At 41.1% G+C, this 23,573-nt stretch overlaps 1 protein-coding gene across 1 annotated transcript; it reads right to left on the bottom strand.

Annotated features, from left to right (window-relative positions):
- Nucleotides 1–468: 468 nt before the first annotated feature.
- On the bottom strand, nucleotides 469–11,209 carry LACTB (lactamase beta). The gene is made up of 6 exons (XM_064456688.1): nucleotides 10,927–11,209; nucleotides 10,059–10,125; nucleotides 7,637–7,827; nucleotides 6,925–7,270; nucleotides 5,145–5,310; nucleotides 469–3,929 (listed from the first exon to the last, which is right to left on the bottom strand). Exons 1-6 carry the CDS (start codon nucleotides 11,182–11,184, stop codon nucleotides 3,386–3,388), a joined length of 1,572 nt encoding a protein of 523 aa, XP_064312758.1. The 5' UTR covers nucleotides 11,185–11,209; the 3' UTR covers nucleotides 469–3,385.
- Between the last annotated feature and the right edge of the window lie 12,364 nt (nucleotides 11,210–23,573).

Genomic DNA, 23,573 nt, shown 5'->3' with positions numbered 1-23,573 from the left:
TACTCTATACTGACATTTCTATAAAAAAAAAAAAAAGTCCCTTGGAAAACACTGAAAGCATTCAGTATAGAGAAGGCATATGGTACATAAGCAACCCTAAGTCAGCAAACTATATTAACAGCTGTAAATGGTATCCAGTTTTTAAAAAGCAAGTACAGCAAAAGCATGCATGTTTTCAGTAATACTTACTTTTTTTGCAATGAGAAAGCAGGGCTTTTGTTTGGCTTTTAAAAGCCATCCTTTTCTAATTGGCTGTTAAAAAGTGGATTTTTTTTTTTTTAAACCATGAGAAAACATTCAGTCTTACAAGTAATTTTGCTCAACAATATCTTCAGTTATGTATCAATGTCTTTCAAAGTATCAGGTGTCTTGGTGAGTTAATTACTGTTGGGAATTTCTATTTAACCTGTATTCTTTTTATGACTTTTAAATGTTTGTCAAGAAAAAAAACCCCAAACCTGAAATTACAGTTTGTTGCATTTACAAGCTTTATTTCAGTTAATTCAAACAGTGAACGCTTAAAATTACCATATGCAAAAAGCAGGTGTTCAAAACAAAAATAGACACACCAATTTAGTATACAAGTCTTTTAAGAAAAGTACAGTTTTTATGTCCGTGCCATACTGTGTTTTCACAATAAAGGTTGATTTAAGAGCAAGTTTATCATGAAAGCTGCTCTTAATTGACAAGACAGTTTCCCACACTTAATGCCAGTCCATCAAATAACTTGTTTCAGAACAAAGATCAAAGTAGCAATATTAATTCAGTTGTGACCACGTGTATTCAGGTGAGGCCAGACTAATTTCTCTGCCTTCTCTTCTTCCACCCTAAAAGATAAGAACTCATGATTAAGTGAATATCAAATCAGAGAAAGTCAGTGACCCATTTTGTTCCATGTACTGGAAGATGAAATTTAGATATCATAGCATCTTCAATACTGTCCATGTGACAGAGTGGTTGGGTTGTTTTGGTGTTTATAAAGCCTGAAGTTACAGAAGATACAGTATAAATAACATGGTATGCACATAAAAAGTTGGTGACTAAACATTCTATGAGGGGAGTGAGACACTATCATTAATATCTTGGTGTTAAGAAATGCCTTAGGCACTTCATTATTCACTTTCACACATACTACAATTATTTACATTTATTAGTGTTTGGTCATATGCAGACAAGCATAATGGTAAACCTATACCTTCTACATTCTCTCTCTTTGCCTAAATCCAAACACAATGGTCAGTGAGTGAAGCCTGCTTTGTCTCAAGTATGCAAAATGGTTTTCAGGAATAAATACTGTTTGTAAAACATGCGTCATACAAGAAAAGTATGTTATAAATCCTAAAATAAGTGTTACTTTTCACATTTTCTATGTTTAAAACACTGTATTTGGTCTATTGTTATTCATGTATTCTTCAACATGAAAACAACTCAGAACTAATTACTCTTGTTACCTGTGTAAAACAGGCAATGACTTCTGCTGCTGCATGTTTACCCAGATAGCAGGTGCTCAAGAATGGAAAAAAAATTGCTGCTATTGTAGAAGACACTCACCTCCAGTACTTTAGTATTGGAACTGTCAAACAATATCAAAGACTTCAGTGGAAGAGTAGGTAATTTATTTCCTGACCAAATCAAAGTTTGTTCAGAAAGGTTCTCTCTGTTGTCTCTACTGATTTGCTATTACTGCGATAAAGACAGCCCATTATTAATTATTTTAAAAAGTGAGGTTTTGGTGAGTGGGCTTGAAAACCTAAGCAAATAGTTTAGGTGTGAGCTTTTACTGTTTTAAGGCACAAGAATGGTTATAATTATGACGAGTACTAAACCAGTCCTGCTAGCGTCAATTAAAAATGTAGGTAAAATACCGACACCTCAAAACATGAAATTTTCTGGTTTGTCACTCTTAGGTAATAAGTGTTATTATAGGCAAACTGGTAACAGACATGATAGGATGTTGTTTCATCACAGGGCAGGTAACAACTATGAAGTTAATACTAAAAGCACTAACTTGGGAAAGAGGCAGGTAAGACTATCTTCTGCTAGCTGTGATACAAGACATCTTGCTCCTTAAATTCAGAGAAGCAGAGCTGCTAAAGAGTGCAGGGATACAAGTATTCAAACCTTTGCTGAACGGTATTTTGTTCTGCCTCAGCCTGGAAATACTGTCTGATGTAACTGCACAGGAAGTGGGCTGGGGTTAAAACTTGGCAATCATAGAGATCTTCCGTGCCATTATGGAATATACAAAATCAGCAAATTCAGATGTTAATGTATTCTTATAGTAAAACTGAAGATTAGAAAATGCTTCTTTGGAACTCTTATCACAATTTCTTGTTCAACCTTGTGCAAAACTAACTCCTTGAGGCAGGTCTCCAAATGGAAAAAAGGATAGTTTTCAAAATAACCTCTCAAAAGTCTGCAAGACTTCTGCTGCTGGCTTCAAGAACGGGCTTTAAACGTTACTGCATTGAGTTCATATATCCTGTATCTAAAGCAATATGCACATTACAGAATACAGCGCCATTTCTGTCTACCAAAGTTAGCACGTGTATCTCTCAAAACCAATGAGACAGTTTGACAGCTCACCGTGTTGTGCTGTTCAGGCACGTACAACTGCGGAAATAATACCCTTATTTCACAGTGAACTAGTTTCACACATTCTCTGTGTCCAATAAAAATGGAAGAGAGGACATCTAAATAACAAAAAGAATTGTACTTACATTACTTTAGCTTCATTCTTTCTAATAATTAACAATCCACAGCTCTGACAAAAACATACTTCCAGTATAAATCTGCATTCTGGAGGTAGCTTCAAGATTTGGGTTTTGTTGGTTTGGGTTTTTTTTGTTTGTTTTTTTTTTTTGCTTTTTAAGCAAATAAGAAAAGCACTATGTGAAAATATAAAAATCAACAAAATTATTTTTCTTTAAAAAGTAATACCGAACAGTTTTGGCAGACTGGAACTGTGAGAATAACGAATTATGTCTTTGTGTGCTCAAGTCAAGATGTAACATTTTTCAAAAATTTAATATTTAAGGTAAATAATTCTGTTGTTATACTTCTCAGTGCAAGAAAACAATGTTATTTTTTTTAATCTTGGCCAAGTGCTTGACTGGATGAGAAAAAAACCCAGCTAATATAATTTACACACGTACTACAGGAAGTCAAATTTGACTGTTACATTCTCCTTTCCTGTAAGTTACGGACTTCCCTGAGGGATGAATTCCAGTTACACGTAAGTTTAGCACCACTAGCAGAAGTTAATAAGTGAATTTTTGATGCTTTTTGTTCACATGTTCTTAGTGATCTTAGCCTCCAATTACACCCTTCTCCATTTGTTTTTCATGTTTCAGTACAGTGAGTTTAGTTACATGTATCTTTTTTTTTAATCTATATATTGTGCCCGTTTTTCTTTATCAAATTCTCTTGCAATCTTTAAGGCAGTGCTGTTGAGTGATACTGACTGCATATTACAGATAATACTAACAATTACTCCTCTAGGTGGTGCCACTAGTCCAGTATCTATAGCTTCAGAGTCCTGCTCTTCAGGAAGAATTAGGAGGACACTACTTGCCCCCACTGCACCACCTGTATGAGATGCATAGTGTCTCTGCTGTCTGCAACAGCCATATTGTTGTTTTTTCTCTACTACAGCCCAAGCCATTGCGTATTTACCATCCCTGTCCCACGATACTTCCGTTTTTGGCACTGGGGTCCACATCATTGCAACTGTGTCTGGTTTGAGGTACCCAGGAAGAAGTTTGCCATCAGAGCTTTTAAATCGTCCAGCTTGATAACTGTATAACAAGGCATTTCCAAATTTCAGAAGATCACCTACTGATGACACAAAGCCACCACCAGCCCACTTGTAAGAGTTGTCCACGTACGGTGCGTTTACCAGCCGTCCCTTTTTGTTGTAAACATAACACCTAGAATTCAAGAAAATTCAACTTGTCATTCTCAGATACTATGCACAACTATTTTAGGCTGCCATACATTAGAAGAGCAAACTGAGCACGCATTAGCTTGTTCTCATGAAACATTGGAATTTTTAAAAATCTGGTTTTTTAAGTATATTTCTTGCAGAAAAATCAACAAGAATTTCAGACGGGAAAACAAAAATTAAGGTGACTTCTGAGGTTTGAAGCTTAGTTTCAATAAAAGTACTAATCATTCTACTTATTCTTCAGATATACTAAGAGTAAAGGCAATATACAAATGTGACAGAAATCTATAGATCAGCTAGCACCAGATTTTTCTTGAATTGCCGTACTAGATCTAAAGTGTTTTAAGAAAGAGGAATCCTACTACTACCCTATGATTAACAGGCACTGAGCTGAAATTTCACTGAAGTCTTAGGTGACTGCTCTGAGACAGCAGTTTCCATTTATGATTGATTTACCCCCAGTGCCCCATTTCAGTTGCCATATACTATGACAACTGAATATTCTGGAACTACCAAGAAAGTGAGAAGCATGAAAGTCTTGCAAAACCTATTATTAAAATACAAATTAGAAACTACCAATCAGAATTGCAGAATGAACTATCGGGAACAACACAGCAGGAGTGCAGACTGCATTAAGCTTTTGAAAGAAGCAGTCCAATCATGACTGGATTCCTTTTCATATGTTGCATGAAATTTATGTTGAGTAAGTATATAATCTGATGAATTTCAACCTTTGGCCTTTAGACCACAAAAGGTCCATGTACTACTTGGAGAGCTGTGAAAAGGAACCATAAAGAAAAAAAAAGGGGGGGGGGGGGGGGGCATGCAGGCAGGGCAAGCCTACTATCAAACGGTACAGAGATCCATTCCCTATCTACTCTGCACTTATACTGGAAAACTTTTAGGGAACTTCTGAAAGCCATAATGCCGAAAATCAGAAGTTGGCGCAAAGGAAGAGAGCTAAATGGTCCATCATCACCATCAGCTCTGCTAGTGACTCAATTTTCTCAGTGTCCCTACAGTCAGTTCTTTTGATCACAATAAAACCTGTTATGACACTAAAATGCTTGGCTTACACCTCTAGAAGATCTAGAACATGAATTTTTAAACATTTTCACATCAGTGAAATATAGTATAACCAGACCATTAAACAAACCACAACATGTCAGTATGTTCTAATTTGAGGCACCAAGTTTACCTTGCTCTGTTATAGATCATTGCTTCATTGTCATCTAGTACAGTCGATAGCATATCCAAATCACGAAACATTTTTAGCATATAATCTGTAAATTTTTGTCCCGAAGCTCTCTCCACAACGGCACTTAAAAGAGTAAAGCCATAAGTTGAATACAAGAACTGACTACCTTGAAAAAACACAAGAAAGAAGGGGGGAAGAAAAAAAGTTAGACACGTGAGGCTTAAATGGAATCTGAAGAATAAAATATAAGTAATCACATGTGCAAATAAAACTATATATAGCAATGAATAATCAATTAAAGGACTCCCCCCTCTATCCCCATTTTAATATGATGTGCATCACAAGCTTATGATACTGGGCCCTAGGAATTTCTGTTCTGCAGCAGACACAGATGCTTCCTAAGTGCAGATAGCTCTGAGAACAGCGCTAAAAAATTTTCAGGGATCTCTATGTACAGCCAGGTTTCAAGCCAAGATGTGAAGACTGACATTTAACATCCTTTCCACAAGGTTTACTGTACCAGTTCTAACAAGAAAGTCTAGATTTGGAAAGCTGAAGCAACCATACCATTACTTCTTAAAAGATGCTCACCTACCGTGACTTGTTTGTGTGTCTATATGCTAGAGATGGAATGAGAAGGGTAGTACTCGCTCAAGGTTGGCAAAAATCTTGATCACTTTTATCAGTGTTTCTAGTTCTAGTTTTCTAGTTCTAGAATATCCTGAAAGATTATATGAGCACTAACATGCATATTATTTAAGATAATTTATAAAACAATGTTTCTTTTTTAAAAAAATCTCATTCTTGTGCTAACACCTCTCATGGAACATGCTGAACTGCCTCCAGTTGAGACATCGCTTACTTGAAATGGTTCCTAGAACATTACAAGACTATGTCATTAACTTCTCTCCCTTCCTACCCTTTTCCCCCTTAAATGCACGTTATTTACTCTCTATTAGCAATGTGCATCATTTGCCTGTTAACCTAACTCATATAGAACTTAGACATGAAGCTCCTCAAAGTCCTCTCCAGAATTAATTTAAAGAATTCCAAGAATAAATAACCTCAACAATTCTGTGATTCTATGGTCTTTCTGTAGAATTCTTTTAACTAAAAATTTTGCTTTTGGTTTGTATCTGGAAGGCCCAGAGCATGAATACAGCAGGTTCGTATCTGCTTACAAAATACTTTGTAGACACAGATTTGTTACCAAAATCATAATCTGCTTTAGCATTTATAAATTCAGTAACTGGTATGTTTCATAGCACATATTGCACTACCTAGAGCTCATGGACAAAAAGTCTTATTTCAACCTGAGTCCAACTTTCTCTTCTCCCCTGCATTACCTGGGACTCTTTGTATTACTTTAAGTCTTGGTTACATCACATTTTGAACCTGGTGGATTATGGTGCAGATACAGCATTAGAAGGTATCTATATAAGCATAATTCTTTAAAGTCAATAGATTGGTAGAGATATCTGTACAACACTGTTATATAAAATTGAACTGATAAAATCCTGATCAGTTCAGTCTTCAAAAGTTACATCAGTTTTAAGACAATTACATAACCAGATGGTTTGTACAGAACAGCCCAAATACTTCTCCATTGAGCTTTTCAAGGGGCACAAGAAGACAAAAAGCGGGGGAGGAAAGTAGAACAAAACAAATACCCACACAAACACTCTTTACTGGGCTCTACTTTCCTTGCTGCACGTAAATCAATTTGAAACAAAAATTTCACTAGAAGAGCACATTTTGGTCTAAATTAATAGAAACTCACCTGGTTTAAAGAATAAAGGATCATTTTTAAATATCTTCAGTGATTCAACCACGCTTTCAAATTTTTCCTTCAAATAATACTCCTCTTGCTCAAATTCCTTGTCTCTCCTGCCAGGTTTTAAATTTAGGCTTTTTACCTCACCTTCATGTTCTTCCCTTGGTTTGACAGAATCCATCTTTTCAATCCCTTTGCCTTCTTTTTCTTTTTGTTCTTTATCCTGATAGGGTTTTGTTAGTTTAAATGCTCTGTTTGCCTTTTCCTTTTCTTCCTTTACTTTTGTAATATCTTTTTCATAGTGACGAATCCCACTTAAGTGTGAAACTAACTGTCTGGTAGTAATAGCGACCTAGGTAGAAAGGACAATATTTAAATGTGAGCTCTTTCACTAAAGATCTGATGCACACTAGATCACGAGAAAAGTAAAATTCAACATGACAAGGAACAAAGATATAAGACCTTTTATATATCATGTATTAAACCTACTTAAAATATATACACATGTATGCACACACTACACACTTGATATAAAACTCTGATATAAAAAGATCCAAATTTCCAGCATTGATTTTTCGAGCAACAAATAACAATACTTGTCTAAATGATCTGTGATGTTTTACAGGAATAGGTCCAGATACAGGCACCTGTACACACATGGCTATGCAATGACAGGAACAAAAATCCAAAAAAGTGTTACCAGTAAACAACTACATACCTTTTCACCCTCGTACACTTTTTCTGGAAATTCAGGGACATATTTCTGCACCGGGGCATCTAAATCCAGTTTCCCCTCTTCCCACAATTTAGCAACAGCCATCATTGTAAGACACTTGCTAATACTAGCAATTCGCATGATCGTCTCTGGCTTACATACTACGCGATTCTCTATGTCAGCATAACCCAAACCTTTAAGAAAATTAAAAAAACTGTGGTAAATATTTTGCAAAGAGACATGCTGAATTAATTATGTGCAATTAACTTGATTTTCTGGCTCTTTAAAATGTTTTTCCTCTAGCTAAGCTGGGACGTGAAGCATTGGATTATCCCTGCTCCTGCTTCAACTAAGTTAATAACATTTTAATGTAGTAGGAACAGTTAATCAAAGCCCATTGTCTTGGCCAATGGCATCCCAAGTTACTGATTAAGGCTAAAAAACAAATCTAATGATAAATGAAATTGAAGATTAAGTCAAAATTTACACTCCTGAGGTCAAATATTCAATCTAGAAAAACAAGAGAGACCAATATCTAGACTGTAAAATAACAGACCAACAGTCATAAATACTCCTTTTACCATTCTGAAGTAATGGTTGAAACAGTAAAGGGTCTTATTTTATCAATACAGAAATTGAGAATGGAAATCACTCACAAACTCATAGGAATTACCTAAGCCGTAAAGTTTCACAGACCGGTTATGTTTCAACATCACTCAGCATGACTTCAATTAAAAGACAGCCTAATGGCCTCCGTACCAGTGTTTTCCTGTGTGACCAACTCACAAGTCTCGTAGCAATAATCAGAATTAATAAGGCATTATGAAGTTCCCACACTAGTCTTCAGTTTGAGCTAGGTTTGAAGAAACTGTGCAATTGATGTTGCAGCACAAAAAGTAATGGAATGAAATAATGACATATTTGCAGTTTTCAGTACAAGCAAGGCCAGCAAGTAATGCATGTCTGGCTATATGAAACTGTAGTCTCAGTTATGAACTAGTCAGCAAAAAAAAAACCTTGCCAAAACACAAGAAATAAAATAGATGATATGTCAGTTGCCCATGACACTTTATTTTATGTAAAGTTGCTTCTCAAGTGCTTGCATGATGCTTGTGAATGCAGAAGCTGTACCCCTCAGTGAAAATACCTTCCAAATCTCAAATCACTCCCACCAGTTTAGCAAGAAAGCAGGTTTAGTACTGTGGTCACAGAATGCATGCAACTTACAAGTGTTCCTATTTTTTTCCCCCCCATGAAAAAGGGAGGAAGACAACAAAATGAGCCAGAAGTCTGCTAGAGCAGTGTTACCCATCTCCCAGCTGCTTTACTCAAGGCAGTGTTGTTCTCTGTATCCATATGCAGCAGGGTACAGAAAGTTCTGCCATACCTATGCTCCCACATATAGTTGTCTTGCTACTGGATCTGGCAGTCCTGGTGATAAACCACAACGCTGGCACTAGTTCCCTCAGGCACTTTCCTGCATGTCAAGGAAGGGATTCTGCAGAAGTCTTATAAAAACTTCTGCTTTCATGGATAGGTAATTTGAGACCAGAAAAAGCTGTCTGATTTGAGAAAGTTTGTGATTAAGTTTCTAGCACGATTTTCTTATTAGGTCACATTACTAAAGGTACCAGAGGCTATCCAACTCACTTCTCTCATGACGAAAGAGAAATGAAAACCTATAATCAGAGTTATATATACACAAAAGTTAATGCAACAACAGGCTGTGTCAGAAGAAAGTCAGAAACAATCTTACAAAGATTTTTTTTTTCAAATTCTATGAAGTATGTTGCCATTTACTACTACTACTTACGTTGTCCAAAAAACCCAAACCAGATTATGAAAATGTTTCTGAAAAAAGACACACAGGTTGGATGTTTTTCTAAATAAACAGCAAATCTCTACATGATACGAGCAGTACTAACGGGCTCTCTGAACTGTGTAACCAGAAAAATCACTTCCAATTTCTGGAAGGATAACACCTGTTAAATCTCAGCACCTTCCCAATAAAAATCTACACCTCGGTCCACAAATGGCAGACAGATGACCAAATGTGAGCCATTATTACTTTGACTATTAAGCAAGTTCCTGTGGGGAGAACAGTTTTATACCTTGTGTATACCATTCCACCTGACCACTGTACAGCTGTATGCCTAGAGTGTAAGTATATTCAAAGACCAATCTGACAAATTAATGGAAGAAAGGTTCTTAAACATAACTGCAGAGATATACTAGCACATTCAGGAAGTTAGTAAATTACCGATCCCTGGAAATTATTGAAGTTTAGCAATGAAAGTATCACTTCATACTCCCCAGGCACCTGTTTCTGGCCACTGTCTGGAGATGGGACATCCAATCGGTGTGTCAAAATCGTTCGTTCATTGCTTCCAAACAGCATGCACAACTACTACTCCCACATACTAACCTTCTGACCAGACTTCCTTTCCATCTACAGAAACTCCAACTAGTATACCTGGGATTCCTGCTTCATCCTGTCAAAAAATGGACATTAGACATTAAGAAGGATCTTCACAGTTAAAAAACATCTTCTCCCAAACCCTAAAAATGCAAAAGCAATCCTACAAAATACACCTGCATATTGTTGTCACATTACAATTTAAATTTTGTTAAATACTAGTTGGGTTGAACTGATATATACTGCTTTTGAAAAGCAGACATTTTAATCCAGCAACTGGGAAAAATACAACAATTTAAATAAAATAATTGATTTAATGGCGCAATTATATTAGCAATCAGGACATGTAAGGAAAACGGCATAGAAACAAAACATTATTAAGTTAATATGCAACACATAGACTGCATCATCTATAAGCAAGTAGAATTTCAAAGGACCTGCAGTTAGATTTTTAAGGCAACTATAACGTGCTTTTTAAGCACTCCTCTTGCCTCTCTCTCCTTCCTACAGCCTTTAAGGCCTTCCCCGTTCCCCGGTGCCCCGGCACTGCACCCCACTTCCACCAGCTCCCGCACCAGGCTCCGCCTGGCCTAAGCCCCCCAACACCGCCGGCCCTCGCTGACACTACGTTAAGAAGAAAAACATGGATATATTCCGTAAGACAGCTCCCGTGACACCCTGCGATCCATCTGCGACCGCTCAGCGGGAACCCAAGGAGCACCCGCCAGAGCGGGTTTTGGGGGTTTTCCCCCCAAAAAACGTTCCCCTCAGATAACGCTTGACCGAAATCTCCCGCAGCCGCCGTGTGGGAAGGAGACACAAGCCCCCGCCTCTGAGAGGTGAGGGCTGGCTCCCCGCCAGCCCCCCGGCTCAGCACCTTAACCCTCCGCAGCAGATCCCGGCTCCTCTCGATGGCGGCGCCGAAGCCCCGAGGGGGCAGCCGCGGATCCGCCTCCGCCTCCTGCCCGCCGCCAGCCCCGCAGCCCGCCGCCGTCGGCACCTTCACCCCCAGCGCCAGCCCCAGCGTCAGCCCCCAGCCCCAGGACCGCGCCCCGCCACCGCCGCCCCCTCGCCGTGGCGCCGTGGGCCGCCCGGCCGCCGCCGCCCGCCGCAGAGTCCGCGCCAGGCCTTGCATGGCCGCGCAGCGCCTCCCGCCGCCGCCGCACCGGAGTCCTGCCAGGCAGCTGCAGCCGCTCCCGAGCGCTCGCTCCACCCGAGCTCCGAGCGCATCGAGCCAGGGCGGCCGCTCACCTTAGAGCGAAATCCCGAATCGGTCAAATCCCTGCGAAACCTTTCCAAACCCTTAAAAAGAAAGAATCCTTAAAAGGAAAGATGTTAAAGCACGACTCCTCCCCTCGGCCGGGTAACTGGAGCCCCAGCGATCCCAGCACCGCCCGCCCCACCTCCTGATGGAAGCGCGTTTGTAACTGCCGCCAGCACGGAGGCGGCGCCGAGGGAGCCAGCGGGTTTTGACCAGCACTTTCATTGTACTGATGTATACACAAGAAGGATAGAGGGAAGACGAAGGATACTTCAAGCCACGACATGATTTCTGATCTTAGCTCTGCGCTCCACAGCAGATGACTGCGGGATCAAATTTAAAAAGCCTGTTGTTAAATGTGTGCCAGGCAGAAGTAAAGCAGGGCAAGAGAGGCTAACACCAAGATAAAACCTTTTAACTGCAAGATGAGCATATTTGATCTAGATTAGTGAGGAATTACTTACAAACGTTGAATTTTCCAATGCTGCTTTATAGTCAAGTTCCAACCTAGAACAGTGCTGAGGACACAGCATGCATTTGCTCGCAGAAATAATTTTTCCATGTAGTTGCTCTCTTTAGCCCTAGACCACAGAGAGATGACAGTGCCATCCCATCGATACTTTTAAAATATCTCAAAACCTTCCACATATTTGGTTTCCAATAAACTTTTAATAGCTCTCTCTAATGGTTTGAATGTTGACCGAGCAGCAAGCTAAAGAGACTGAAGAGTGACCAAATAGTGATAATATTAGGAAGGCAGAAGGAAAGAAGGATCTTCAGTGCATCAGCAGATTCAGACTGACACGTAGGCAGCATGTCAGCTAGGTCCAAGTCCCATCCAACGACACGTCCAATAACCAGGACTCTTGTGAGCTTTGCCAAGCGGAGGATTCTGCAGATTTGGGATCCTCATATCAGCCTTCAATGACAAAGAGATCATATGTGCCTAATGCAAAGGCAAATCCAGAGCCACTCCATGCTGTCAGCAGAATTGTTAGTCCACATGTCTAACTGGAGCATCAAAATATCTTCATTAGTATGAAGATACTCGGTGATCCCCTTCCTATATGTCATTGCTGTGAAATCACTAATTGCTGTAATGCTAGAGCAGATGGTTAGGTCCAAAGAAAGTAAAAAAAAAAAAAAACCTCAATAACAGTTAATTTCAGGGGGTTTTTAGCACTCTTGTTACACTTCTTTTGGATTTCAGATTACCTAGTCGAATAGTCCAAGTGCAAGAGGGGAGAGCTGGGAGGGACTAGTTTATATGAACTAAGCAGGCCATGGTCCAAGACAAGTAGAAAATTCTAGAGGCAATACCAAAAGCACCAGAGCCCTTGGCATACTATGGAGAATGCAGTGGCACCCGAACAGTTGAGAAATGTTTATAGTAGTCTTTCTTTTTAACTGTTCAAAGTCAGACCTCTCAAGGGAATGCCTTAGACTGGACTGTTCTAAGGACCTTAAACCCTGCAAATTACAAATAGATTGTTTAGGATGTAGCATTACTTAGCAATGCAGAAATCTCCCTGTGCAGAAAGCTCAGAGTGTCCAGTTTGATGGATTGTGCAGGGGTCTGCCATTTCATTCTTGGAGATTTTTCTGGGGTATTTAGCAAATGGCTTAAAACCCAATGTACACATGTTGAAGGATTTTTGAACAACAGCTAACAGCCTTGAATAATGTCGACTCCATAAATGTTATAGATGTTGACAGAGAATACAACAGCTTAAAAGAATGCAAAAAAATGAGCCATACTTGTAAGCAAAAGTGGGAGTCTGTCTTTTTAGAACTCCACATATGCTCTGCTAGGAGAAAATTTTGAGATGCTAACCTAGGGAGTTCAATCTCCTTCATATCTGATGAGCTAAAAAACTGCAGGATTTGGCAGGAAGTCAGGCCAAATAGCTTTCATGCATGAAGTCAAATGCAGACCAGATGCTACACTTTTCACTGCAGGCATTTATTTCTCATTAGTATTTTCTCAATAAAACTCCATTGCTTATCACAGTACAACTTCATACTCAGCTGGTACAAGAGGCTGTATTTACTTTCTCGTAACTCACTTTCACTGTGTTAAACTGCCTCTGGAAGCATTTTGCAGAAGGATTCTCTGCATTCTTACATTAACCTACTTAGTAGGAACACTCTTTGACATCACACTTTTGAATGGGCCTAATCTAGAAATGGATCTTACAATTTTTCTCTGATTGCCTTAATGAAGAGCTTTGCATTATATCCAGTAGCATACCATGGCCTGCTGTTATCTCTTCTAACTTCCTCTAAACTGCTGGTTTTTTTAACTTTGAGTTGAGATATCAGGCTTATATGGTTTTGAGAATTTTCTGCTCCCACTGACAGCAACAGAAAATGAGGACAGCAAGCACTAGGCTAATACAACTCCAAATTTAAGAAACCCCCCCAATGTTTTTCTTCTGTCCTTATCCATCGGTCACTTAGAAGTACAGGCACAGACTGTCAGCTATAATCCATCTTCCTTATGTAACACAGCCAGAAAAGTCCATCTGGCATGGTGGAAAAACTCCACACGGTTTAGCACTAAACAAACTGACTTTTCCTCTGGTCTGCCTCCTTGCCAAGTTGTACTTACCAGATTTGAAGAGCCTGTTGTCGTGGTTTAGCGGCAGCTCAGCCCCACACAGTCGCTCTCTCACTGCCCCACCGGTAGATGGGGGAGAGAATCAGAAGGGTAACGCTCGTGGGTTGGGATAAGAACAGTTTAATAATTAAAATTAAAAGAAACAACAACAGAAACGCAATGTAAAGGAGAACAACGAGAGGCGCAAAACCCCGGTGGGGGGGGGGGGGGGAAGGGGGGACGAGCCGCCGAAACAAACCTCCCGCGACGCAGCCACGCGCCGCCCGCCGACCCGACGCCGCGCCGCTCCCGACCCGCAACCTGCCCCTCCTCAATATACTGGTCACGGTGTCACATGGTATGGAATGAACCTGTCATTGGCCAGTCGGGGTCAGCCGCCCCCACCACGGCCCTGCCCCTCCCAGCCCCCCCCGCCACGCGGCAGAGCGCGGGAAGATGGAAAGGTAGCCGACCCCCACAGGCACTACAGTGAGGAGAATTAACCCCTTCTCAGCCAAAACCAGCACATTCTCCACCCCTTATTCCATACCATTTACACAATGCCCAGGTCCCATACGATGCAATACAACCGTACCAACCACCACCCCTCCCCTTCCCATCCTTTAACATAATACACAGACATCATTCCCTTCATTCCCATCATTATGGGCTGTAGTTGTACGCTTCTACGGGAGAACTTATCTTGGGCCGCATATCTCCGGGACACAGGGCTCTACCCACCCTGGGGACAGTGATGCACAGACATCAATATGATGGATACAAAATGTCCGTTTATTTAGCTGCGTCACACGCTTATATAGCTCTTGCGCTTCCTGTTCCTGCCACTCCTATGGGGAGGAGTCTATCTTTCCGTCACAGCCTGTGGTCTTCCGGTCGCCGATCCCTGTCTATTCCCCTACATTGGGCCTTCCCTGCAAAATGTCCATTGAGTTCACCCAGTCCATGACTCTGGTCTCCATCTGTCGTATCAGTCTTTCAGGTTGGGAGAGATAGTGTGTGGCGTTGGGTTGCTGCATACCGAGTCAGTCATCGTTCCATCACTGCTGCACGGCTTGTTTCACAGTCTATCTTCCATGGGTTGGGAGGCTCGTACTCTGATATCATTGAAACAACACAGAGGTGACACACAATATTATATAGCAGTTTGCATTGTGCCATTCAGTTCATTGATTGTTTTCACCCAAAATCAAATCCTCTTGAGGCACACATCGGATTTCTCCATCCTCCCGCATCACCCACCAGGTGCACCCAGGTCCTCGAGCAAAAGCAATCCCATGAAAGGGTTTGCCTTTGCCTGAGGCAGGAAGAACCCAGACTCTTTTGCCCAGCATACTTTTTGTGTGCACTACAAGGACTCTGTCCCCTTCCACAGTATGTAGGATTTCTGACTGGGCAGGGCCAGCTTGATTGGCAGATCTCCTCGTGTTGACTAACCATGTGGCTTTTGCTAAATGTGTATCCCAGTGCTTGAATGTCCCACCCCCCATCGCTCTCAGTGTAGTTTTTAACAGTCCATTGTACTGTTCAATTTTCCCAGAGGCTGGTGTGTGACAGGGGATGTGATACACCCACTCAATACCGTGCTCTTTGGCCCAGCTGTCTATGAGGTTATTTCAGAAATGAGTCCCGTTGTCTGACTCAATTCTCTCTGGGATGACATGTCGCCACAGGACTTGTTTCTCAAGACCCAGGATAGTGTTCCGGGCAGTGGCGTGGGGGACAGGATATGTTTCCAGCCAGCCAGTCGTTGTTTCTACCATTGTAAGCACATGGCGCTTGCCTTGGTGGGTCTGTGGGAGTGTGATATAGTCAATTTGCCAGGCCTCCCCATATTTATATTTCAGCCATCGTCCCCCGTACCACAGAGGCTTTACCCGCTTCACTTGCTTGATTGCGGCGTGTGTTTCACATTTGTGGATAGCCTGTGCAATAACATCCATGGTCAAGTCCACCCCTCGATCACGAGCCCACCTGTATGTTGCATCTCTCCCTTGATGGCCTGAGGTGTCATGGGCCCACCGAGCTAGAAATAGTTCACCCTTATGCTGCCAGTCCAGATCCACCTCAGCCACTTCAATCTTGGCAGCCTGATCTACCTGCTGGTTGTTCCGATGTTCTTCAGTGGCCCGACTCTTGGGGACGTGAGCATCCACATGACGTACCTTTACAACCAGGTTCTCTACCCGGGCAGCAATATCTTGCCACAATGTGACAGCCCAGATGGGTTTGCGTCTACGCTGCCAGTTGCTTTGCTTCCACTGCTGTAACTAGCCCCACAGGGCATTTGCCACCATCCAGGAGTCAGTATAGAGATAGAGCACTGGCCACTTTTCCCATTCAGCAATGTCTAAGGCCAGCTGGATGGCCTTACCTCTGCACACTGGCTCAATTCACCTTCTCCTTCAGCAGTTTCTGCTACTTGTTGTATAGGACTCCATACAGCAGCCTTCCATCTCCGGTGCTTTCCCACAAGGCGACAGGACCCATCAGTGAACAGGGCACACTGCTTTTCATCTTCTGACAGTTTGTTGTACAGTGGGGCTTCTTCAGCACGTGTCACCTCCTCCTCTGGTGATAATCCAAAATCTTTGCCTTCTGGCCAGTCCGTAATCACTTCCAAGACTCCTGGGCGACTGGGGTTTCCTACTCAAGCCCGCTGGGTGATCAGTGCAACCCATTTACTCCACGTAGCATCACTTGCATCGTGTGTAGAGGGGACGTTTCCTTTGAACATCCAGCCCAGCACTGGCAGTCGGGGTGCCAGGAGCAACTGTGCCTCAGTACCAACCACTTCTGAAGCAGCTCGAACCCATTCATATGCTGCCAATATCTCTTTTTCAGTTGGAGTATAGCGGGCTTCGGACCCTCTTTATCCCCCACTCCAAAACCCTAGCGGTTGACCTCTGGTCTCCCCATGTGCTTTCTGCCAGAGGCTCCAGGTAGGGCCGTTCTCCCCGGCTCCAGGGTAGAGCACATTTTTTACATCTTGTCCTGCCCGGACTGGCCCAAGGGCTACTGCATGAACTATTTCCTGTTTAATCTGTTCAAAGGCTTGTCGTTGCTCAGGGCCCCGTTTGAAATCATTCTTCTTCCGGGTCACTTGACAGAGGAATGAACCTGCCATTGGCCAGTCGGGGTCAGCCGCCCCCGCCATGGCCCCGCCCCTCCCAGCCTCCCGCCACGCGGCAGAGCTCGGGAAGATGGAAAGGTAGCCGACCCCCCACGGTGAGGAGAATTAACCCCTTCTCAGCCAAAACCAGCACACCTGTGTGAAGAGATATGCCTTATTCAGATGATAAAGAATGGAGCGACACAATGGGTCTCAATAAAGCAGGGCTGCGCTCACTCATCTCAATGAGGGCCAGCTTTAGAGTCTCACCATAAAGAATCCTTTAAGGCTTTATAGCCTTTGAGTAAGACAAACACTAAAGGTTCAGTAACACCAGACCTTAAAACAAAGTGCTTATGTATCGTCCTAGTCATCTTGCTCTTGCAGTTGTATGCTAACTGCTTTCAATGGCTTTTTCAGAATACTATTACTGAGTGAGCTGCGGAACAAAACAAGGTAAGCAGTAGCTTTTATACTGTTCTGCAGTGGTGTAGTCCACTATCAAGAGGTATAATATGCTCATTTTGCTGCTGGTGATCAGCAGGATGTGGAAACATCAGGTATTTGCAAATCATAGAATCATAGAATCATTAGGGTTGGAAAAGTCCCTTAAGATCATCGCGGCCAACCGCTAACCTATCACTGCCAAGTCCACCACTAAACCATATCCTCAAGCACCACATCTACCCTTCTTTTAAGTACCTCCAGGGATGGAGACTCAACCACTTCCCTGGGCAGCCTATTCCAATGCTTGAAATCATGAGGCTCCATCAGTATATCCTAAAACATGACTCTCTAAAAAATTAAATGTACAGGCATTTAGAAAAACAAATTTAATCACTTCTGTCAGTCCTCCTCCATTTCTGCAAGTGCTTTTGTGGATCCTGATGTCTCAGCAATGTTTAACATGTTATTATGGCCACCTCTGCATGTAGGTCTGGACTTTGCTGTCAGTATTTTTGCTGTGATGATCTTGTTTGCTTTTCTAGCTCACCAATGCAGCAAAATTCTACAGTTACATGCCCCCAGATTTAAGATTTCAATTGAAATTTAGAAGATGGGTAATTTTTTTAACAAACAACAGCTAAGGTTCGAATAATAGGAAACAAGCAATGCCTATTGGTATTCCCCTGATAAAGGGTTGGTCCATTCTGAAATCGTGAGCCCAGCTCTGCGCTTTCATCCTATTAAGTACCATTTAGAACTGCCACAGACCATAACCAAAGCTCGCGGGTTGAGTTTATAGGAAGGGGCCTTTAAAAATTTAGGAAGTAGCAGTGTAAGGAAAACCCTTTGTTTTCTTTGTTTGGATTTATTGTGAAACAATTAAATGTTCCGTTAATCCAATGGTCTCCAATTATTCCAACTGGATTCCAATAATTAAAGATTGTAACTTTTGTAAAGACTTCTAGATCTAAAAATATTGAATCTAATGCAAAATAACTAACAGTCAAATGCTAAAATTGTCAAAAGGACTGATTTGTATTTATGCTAGATAAAATGAAGAAAAATAGGAAAGTAGCAATTAAAAATATTATCTATGTTTGTATGCATAGATATAGGTGAAAGTGACATTGATGGAAAATGCAAAGAGTAAAGGGATAATGGTTCCCTTGATCACACCTGATGTTTCTACTCTCAGTACAGGAAAGATTTAAAAAAAAACCCAACAAACATATTCTTTCTGAATTTGAAAAGACGAAAAACAAAGGGAATGTTAGATGTAGAGAGAAATCAAGCTCTGCTTTTTCTCTCTCAGAAGCAATTTCATTTATTTGAGAACCAAGAGAGAGAATTTTTATTCTCCTTCAGCTTGAGGCATTCTTACAGTAGATGGCAGTAAGAAACCTTACCAGTTTAGCCCGTTGATAGCAAAAGGGGTGGTTCCACTGCAGTGGAGTATCTCTTGGTTGTCACAGTCTTACTGAACTGTGTTGTTATTACAGATTCCTCACCCACGTACATTTTTTTGTTTGGTCTTTGTCAGTATAGTGGTTCTCAGAGTATTATTATTTGCTTATCAAGTAAGGTAACACCTGCATGATTACAGCATCTGTACCATTTCAGTAACAGTGCTAACCCTACCAATGTGCACCAATAATGTTCTATGTTAGGACAGTTAGACCCAGCCAAAACCCAGGCATCCCTTCCCCGAAAGGTACATAAATAGGTGCATACTCAAAGCTTTAAGAGTAAAATCTTCCCAGAGTTGTTTTGTTTTTCCTAAACTAAGGTCACGCGGGGGTGAATTCTCCAACAACTTAGCTGAGAGATATTACTTAGGAACAAATCTCTAAACATGTAAGGTGTTTGGACCAGGAGAAAAAGGTAGCATTAAAAACAGTAGGTTGTTAGACACTGACATCAACGTTTTCATCATCAGCTCTGCTTTTTCATTTCAACAAATTCAGATATTTGTTAATTTTAGCTTCTTGAGGAGTTTAGTTAAACATGATTTACTTTTTCTACACTACACAGGAACACTGATCTTGTGGTCACACCAGCAGCACAGTCATGCCATGTCCCTGTCCCCATCACAAGTTAACAGACACGGCAGCAGCGGTGGTCCTCAAGCTCAACTAGGAGCCCAGCAGGGCTGGCCCTGCCCTCCAAGCAGCAGCTCATACCTGGAGACTTGTGCAGCACCACAGGCTGGTGGCTTTATAATCCTCCCCCCCAACACACACCCCATACAATGAACATGACTCTCCTTAAATTACTCAACTTTCTGTGTACTTGGAATGTGTCGCCTGCCAATTGTTTACTTTCAATAAAATAGAAAGGGTTTTATAGTGCCACATTGTTACAGTCTTAGTTTCACAAGTTGCATACAGTCTGACACAGATCCTAGAAACAACAGGATGGGAGTTTGGGAAATACTTTGCATGTCAGGGAAAGGAATGCTGAGAAGAGCATGCTGTGGTTACAGACCAGCCAAAGGGCGCACACATTTCTTCTTCTTTGCAAAACATTAGTTTTGAAACTCCAGTTTCTCAGTGGTGATTTCCTCATGCTTTTAATTCAGGGCCCACTCAACCTCTTGGGACTCAGAGGAAGAATAATTGTCACCAACTGAAAGTAAGTACTGAAGGAACATTTGTGAAGTATATGAGTGTAAAATAAAGAAAACCACCACCCCCACCAATAAAAAAAAAAGAAAGAAAAAAACCACCCATACAGAATTATTTCCTGTTTTTCCAGAAGTTACTCTCCAGAGAACAATCTCTTCTGGTAGAAAACTGAGCACAGAGAGGACTGAACAATTTTGTCCCTGAGAATGGCTTCACATTTATCATTAGAATTCAGTTGCTGTGTATTACCCTCTCCGGCTTTTCTCCCCACTCAGTACATAGAAGTAAAATATGCCATGGAAAATGATGACTTGCATAACCGCTACTCACAAAATGCTATAGGTACCAGACAGCATCACTGTCTTTGACTTTTCCAAGCGTATCTTTTCAGACTGAAGTATGTTGCTTCAAAACAAGTAACAAATCATGGAAGGTGTAAAACATCTAAAAGATTAAACATATTAACCAGAAGGTATCATTCTAAAGCTCATATGCCCAAAGATACAATTATGAAAAGCAGAGGTTAACCTCTCTTTCCACCCTTTCTCCCCAAAATATAAAATGCAACAAAATTAAGAAGTCCCAGATAAGTATGCATGAAGAAATGTGGCAGTGAGAACTCTGACTGCCTGACACAGACTTAACTTACTTGGGAAAGAAGCAGACCAAACAACTGCATTCAGTCATCCTGAAGTGCCAGGGTGGAGTGCCACCTCCACAGCAGGTGTCTACAAGTCAGGAGGAAAAACAACAAGCATGTTTCTTTGACAGATTCAGCAGCAGGAGGAAGAATGTGTTTCCAAATTTTGTATGTGAATCAGCCAGCACATCCCTGTGTGAAGAATACAGTCCTGATTTGCATTTACTGACTTATCTTTTCTTCTAGATAGGACACTGGAGATCCTTCCCAGTATCTATTTTTCTAGCAGTTTTTCCAAAACATTCAACAGTATTTGAATAATAATATTTTGTCCAGCATGTGTTTTTACTGATAACTACTGTCATAAGCAAATGCTTCTCTGCAGTTCACACCAAATACTCACCCAGCTATATGTGCATGCTGATTGCCAGCCCCTTTTCCGCACATTCACTGCTATGACTATCTGTTCTAGTGTGGTTTCACGTACCTGTGCTGCAATTACACCTTCATTTTGCTCTGCAGACATGTTGTGTGCCACTAAAAGTTCTCTTTGTGAGAACTGAGCACAGAGAGCTTGAGAAACTGCACAGGCTAGTAAAAAAAAACAACAGGAAAAGGCCTCTTATCAAATTAGTAACATCTCGGACATTTGGGTGGAGGCGTTTGGCACTGGGTTTGTGTATTCTTATGGGAGCGAGCCCATGCATACTACAAACTCCATTCCTTTGCTTCATATTGTTGTTCCCAAGTTGAGGCATGTTTCTGAAGAGCCTCTCTAAAGATGTGTAAGTGCACAATTACCATATGCGACACAGAGCAGTAAAAGGGATTTTACTCTATCCCCTTTCCATACATGTAAAATCAAGTTAATGACATTTACACAGATTTGTGCTGCAATAGGATCATTGCAAAAAGTAAGATAGGTATTTCTTTTGTACCTTTGCATGCAGAGCCTCTGGAAACAACTAAGAAAATTTGAAAAAGTTCACTACTGAGGGAAGATGACTGCCTGGGATATCTGAATTCTGCAGTAAGCACTAGTGTGAGACAGTTTGTCCCTCCTGCTGCTTGGAGTAACCCACCAACAGCTTGAGTTGGAAATACTATCATTTATTTCTTTGACCTTGAACCAAACTAAAACCATTTTCATGTTTTAGATGCTATGCATACTTTCTGGTGTATAGCAGTGTTTATCAGGTACACATACACACACTTGCAGTTATACTTTAGCATGATTAACATTACTCAGAAGAACAGTTTTACTACCTGCATACTCATTTTAATGTCTGCCACTCAGCTTGGATTCTTTTCATCCCTTCATCTCCCATAAAAACAAACTTGTAGTGAGATGCTAAGCAAGCTGTTGATGCATGAATCAGAAGAGCATCAAGCTCAAGGTGTACTGATGCTGGAGGGGAAGCTGTGCTCTACTTAATGGATGATGACATTTTTTCCAAGTGGTGTAATGAAAGCTAACAAGTTCCTATTCGACTCGGTGCCTGTCAAATTTAAACAACAGGTGTGAGTAAAAAGCATTTTCTATAGACATCTGGTGTTCTTGTAAATTGTCAAACAGGAAAATGAAATATAAACTAAGAGAAATCCTCATGTCATCTGAGAAACATATCTGTAATTGAAACAAAGTGACACAGTTTTGCTGTTCATACTGCAGTGGAGAGAGTAGTTTCTTCATTATTGCTGCAAAGGCAAAACAGACATGGGGAAAAGAGGAATGGGTAAAACAAATTTCTGAGCTTTCTGATTTTACAGTAGGTTATATAGGGATTCTGCAATATCATCTTTAATACAGTACTCAGGTGTCTTACTCAGATCAAAAAGAACTGCTCAGCACCTTTGAACATCAGTTTCTTTAGAAACTGAAATAAAGCATTTCAATCCGTACTGGGAACAGCCATTTGTTTTTTAAACCTACATACCAAATGTCATAGCAGCTAAAGACCCAGCAGCTTTGACGCAAGAGAACTCCTCATTGTGCAATGACTCTATAAAGCTCGATTCTACAACACTGAGGCTTTGCTCTAATGGAACTGTTTGTTTGACTAAGGCTTAGTCAAACTGGCAGGCCTTAGTTGTATATACTCCATATACGTGTATGACCATAGTTGTATATGCACTTTTGTGGTTTGGTAAAATGATAATCTTTAAAACAACTTAGCTAAAATGACACAAACCCTATACAATCTGCACTCAATTTAAACCTGGATTTTTTTTTTATTTCCCTTAATTAAATCCAAACTGTAAATAGCAAGTGATTTATAAAAATAATGGATCCAGAGTAAACCCTTCATATCAGTTCTTTTGCTAGCTGCAGTGTTCCTAGTGCTAGCAGCACATACACTGACGGGGAAGCAGAGGGAGGAGTCAATAACTTAATTGCTCAAAACGGCAATAATTTCTGCTGCACCTCCACAGACAGAGGAACATATGCCTGTGTACTTTTCATTTCAGTTTACAACAGTAAGTCTCAGCAGAACACCTCCCATGGATTAACAACCAGTTTGGGTCCTTTGGGCTGCCTCTTGTATCCACAATCCTTCCCACCCAGCTGTTAATCTCCAGGAAATGCCTTGCACTCAGACAGGGCTGCATGTGAATGGAATAAAAGCACACGCACATTTGCTACATGTTTGCTAACTGACGAAAAGCAGCAAAAAGTGGTGGATTTGTCTTTTTTTTTTATTTGTAATAATTTCCTGGTTAAGGTAATCGATAATAAAGTCATAGCATAGAGAAGTTTCACCCAGATTCTGTTGGTGTGGCAAGAACCACCGAGAGAAAGAATTTTTATGGGAAAAGCTCCTG

The sequence above is a fragment of the Phalacrocorax carbo genome, chromosome 7 (assembly GCF_963921805.1).
Source record: "Phalacrocorax carbo chromosome 7, bPhaCar2.1, whole genome shotgun sequence".
Taxonomy (NCBI): domain Eukaryota; kingdom Metazoa; phylum Chordata; class Aves; order Suliformes; family Phalacrocoracidae; genus Phalacrocorax; species Phalacrocorax carbo.
Note: the sequence above shows the minus strand (reverse complement) of the source record. Positions and strands in the feature narration are given on the sequence as shown.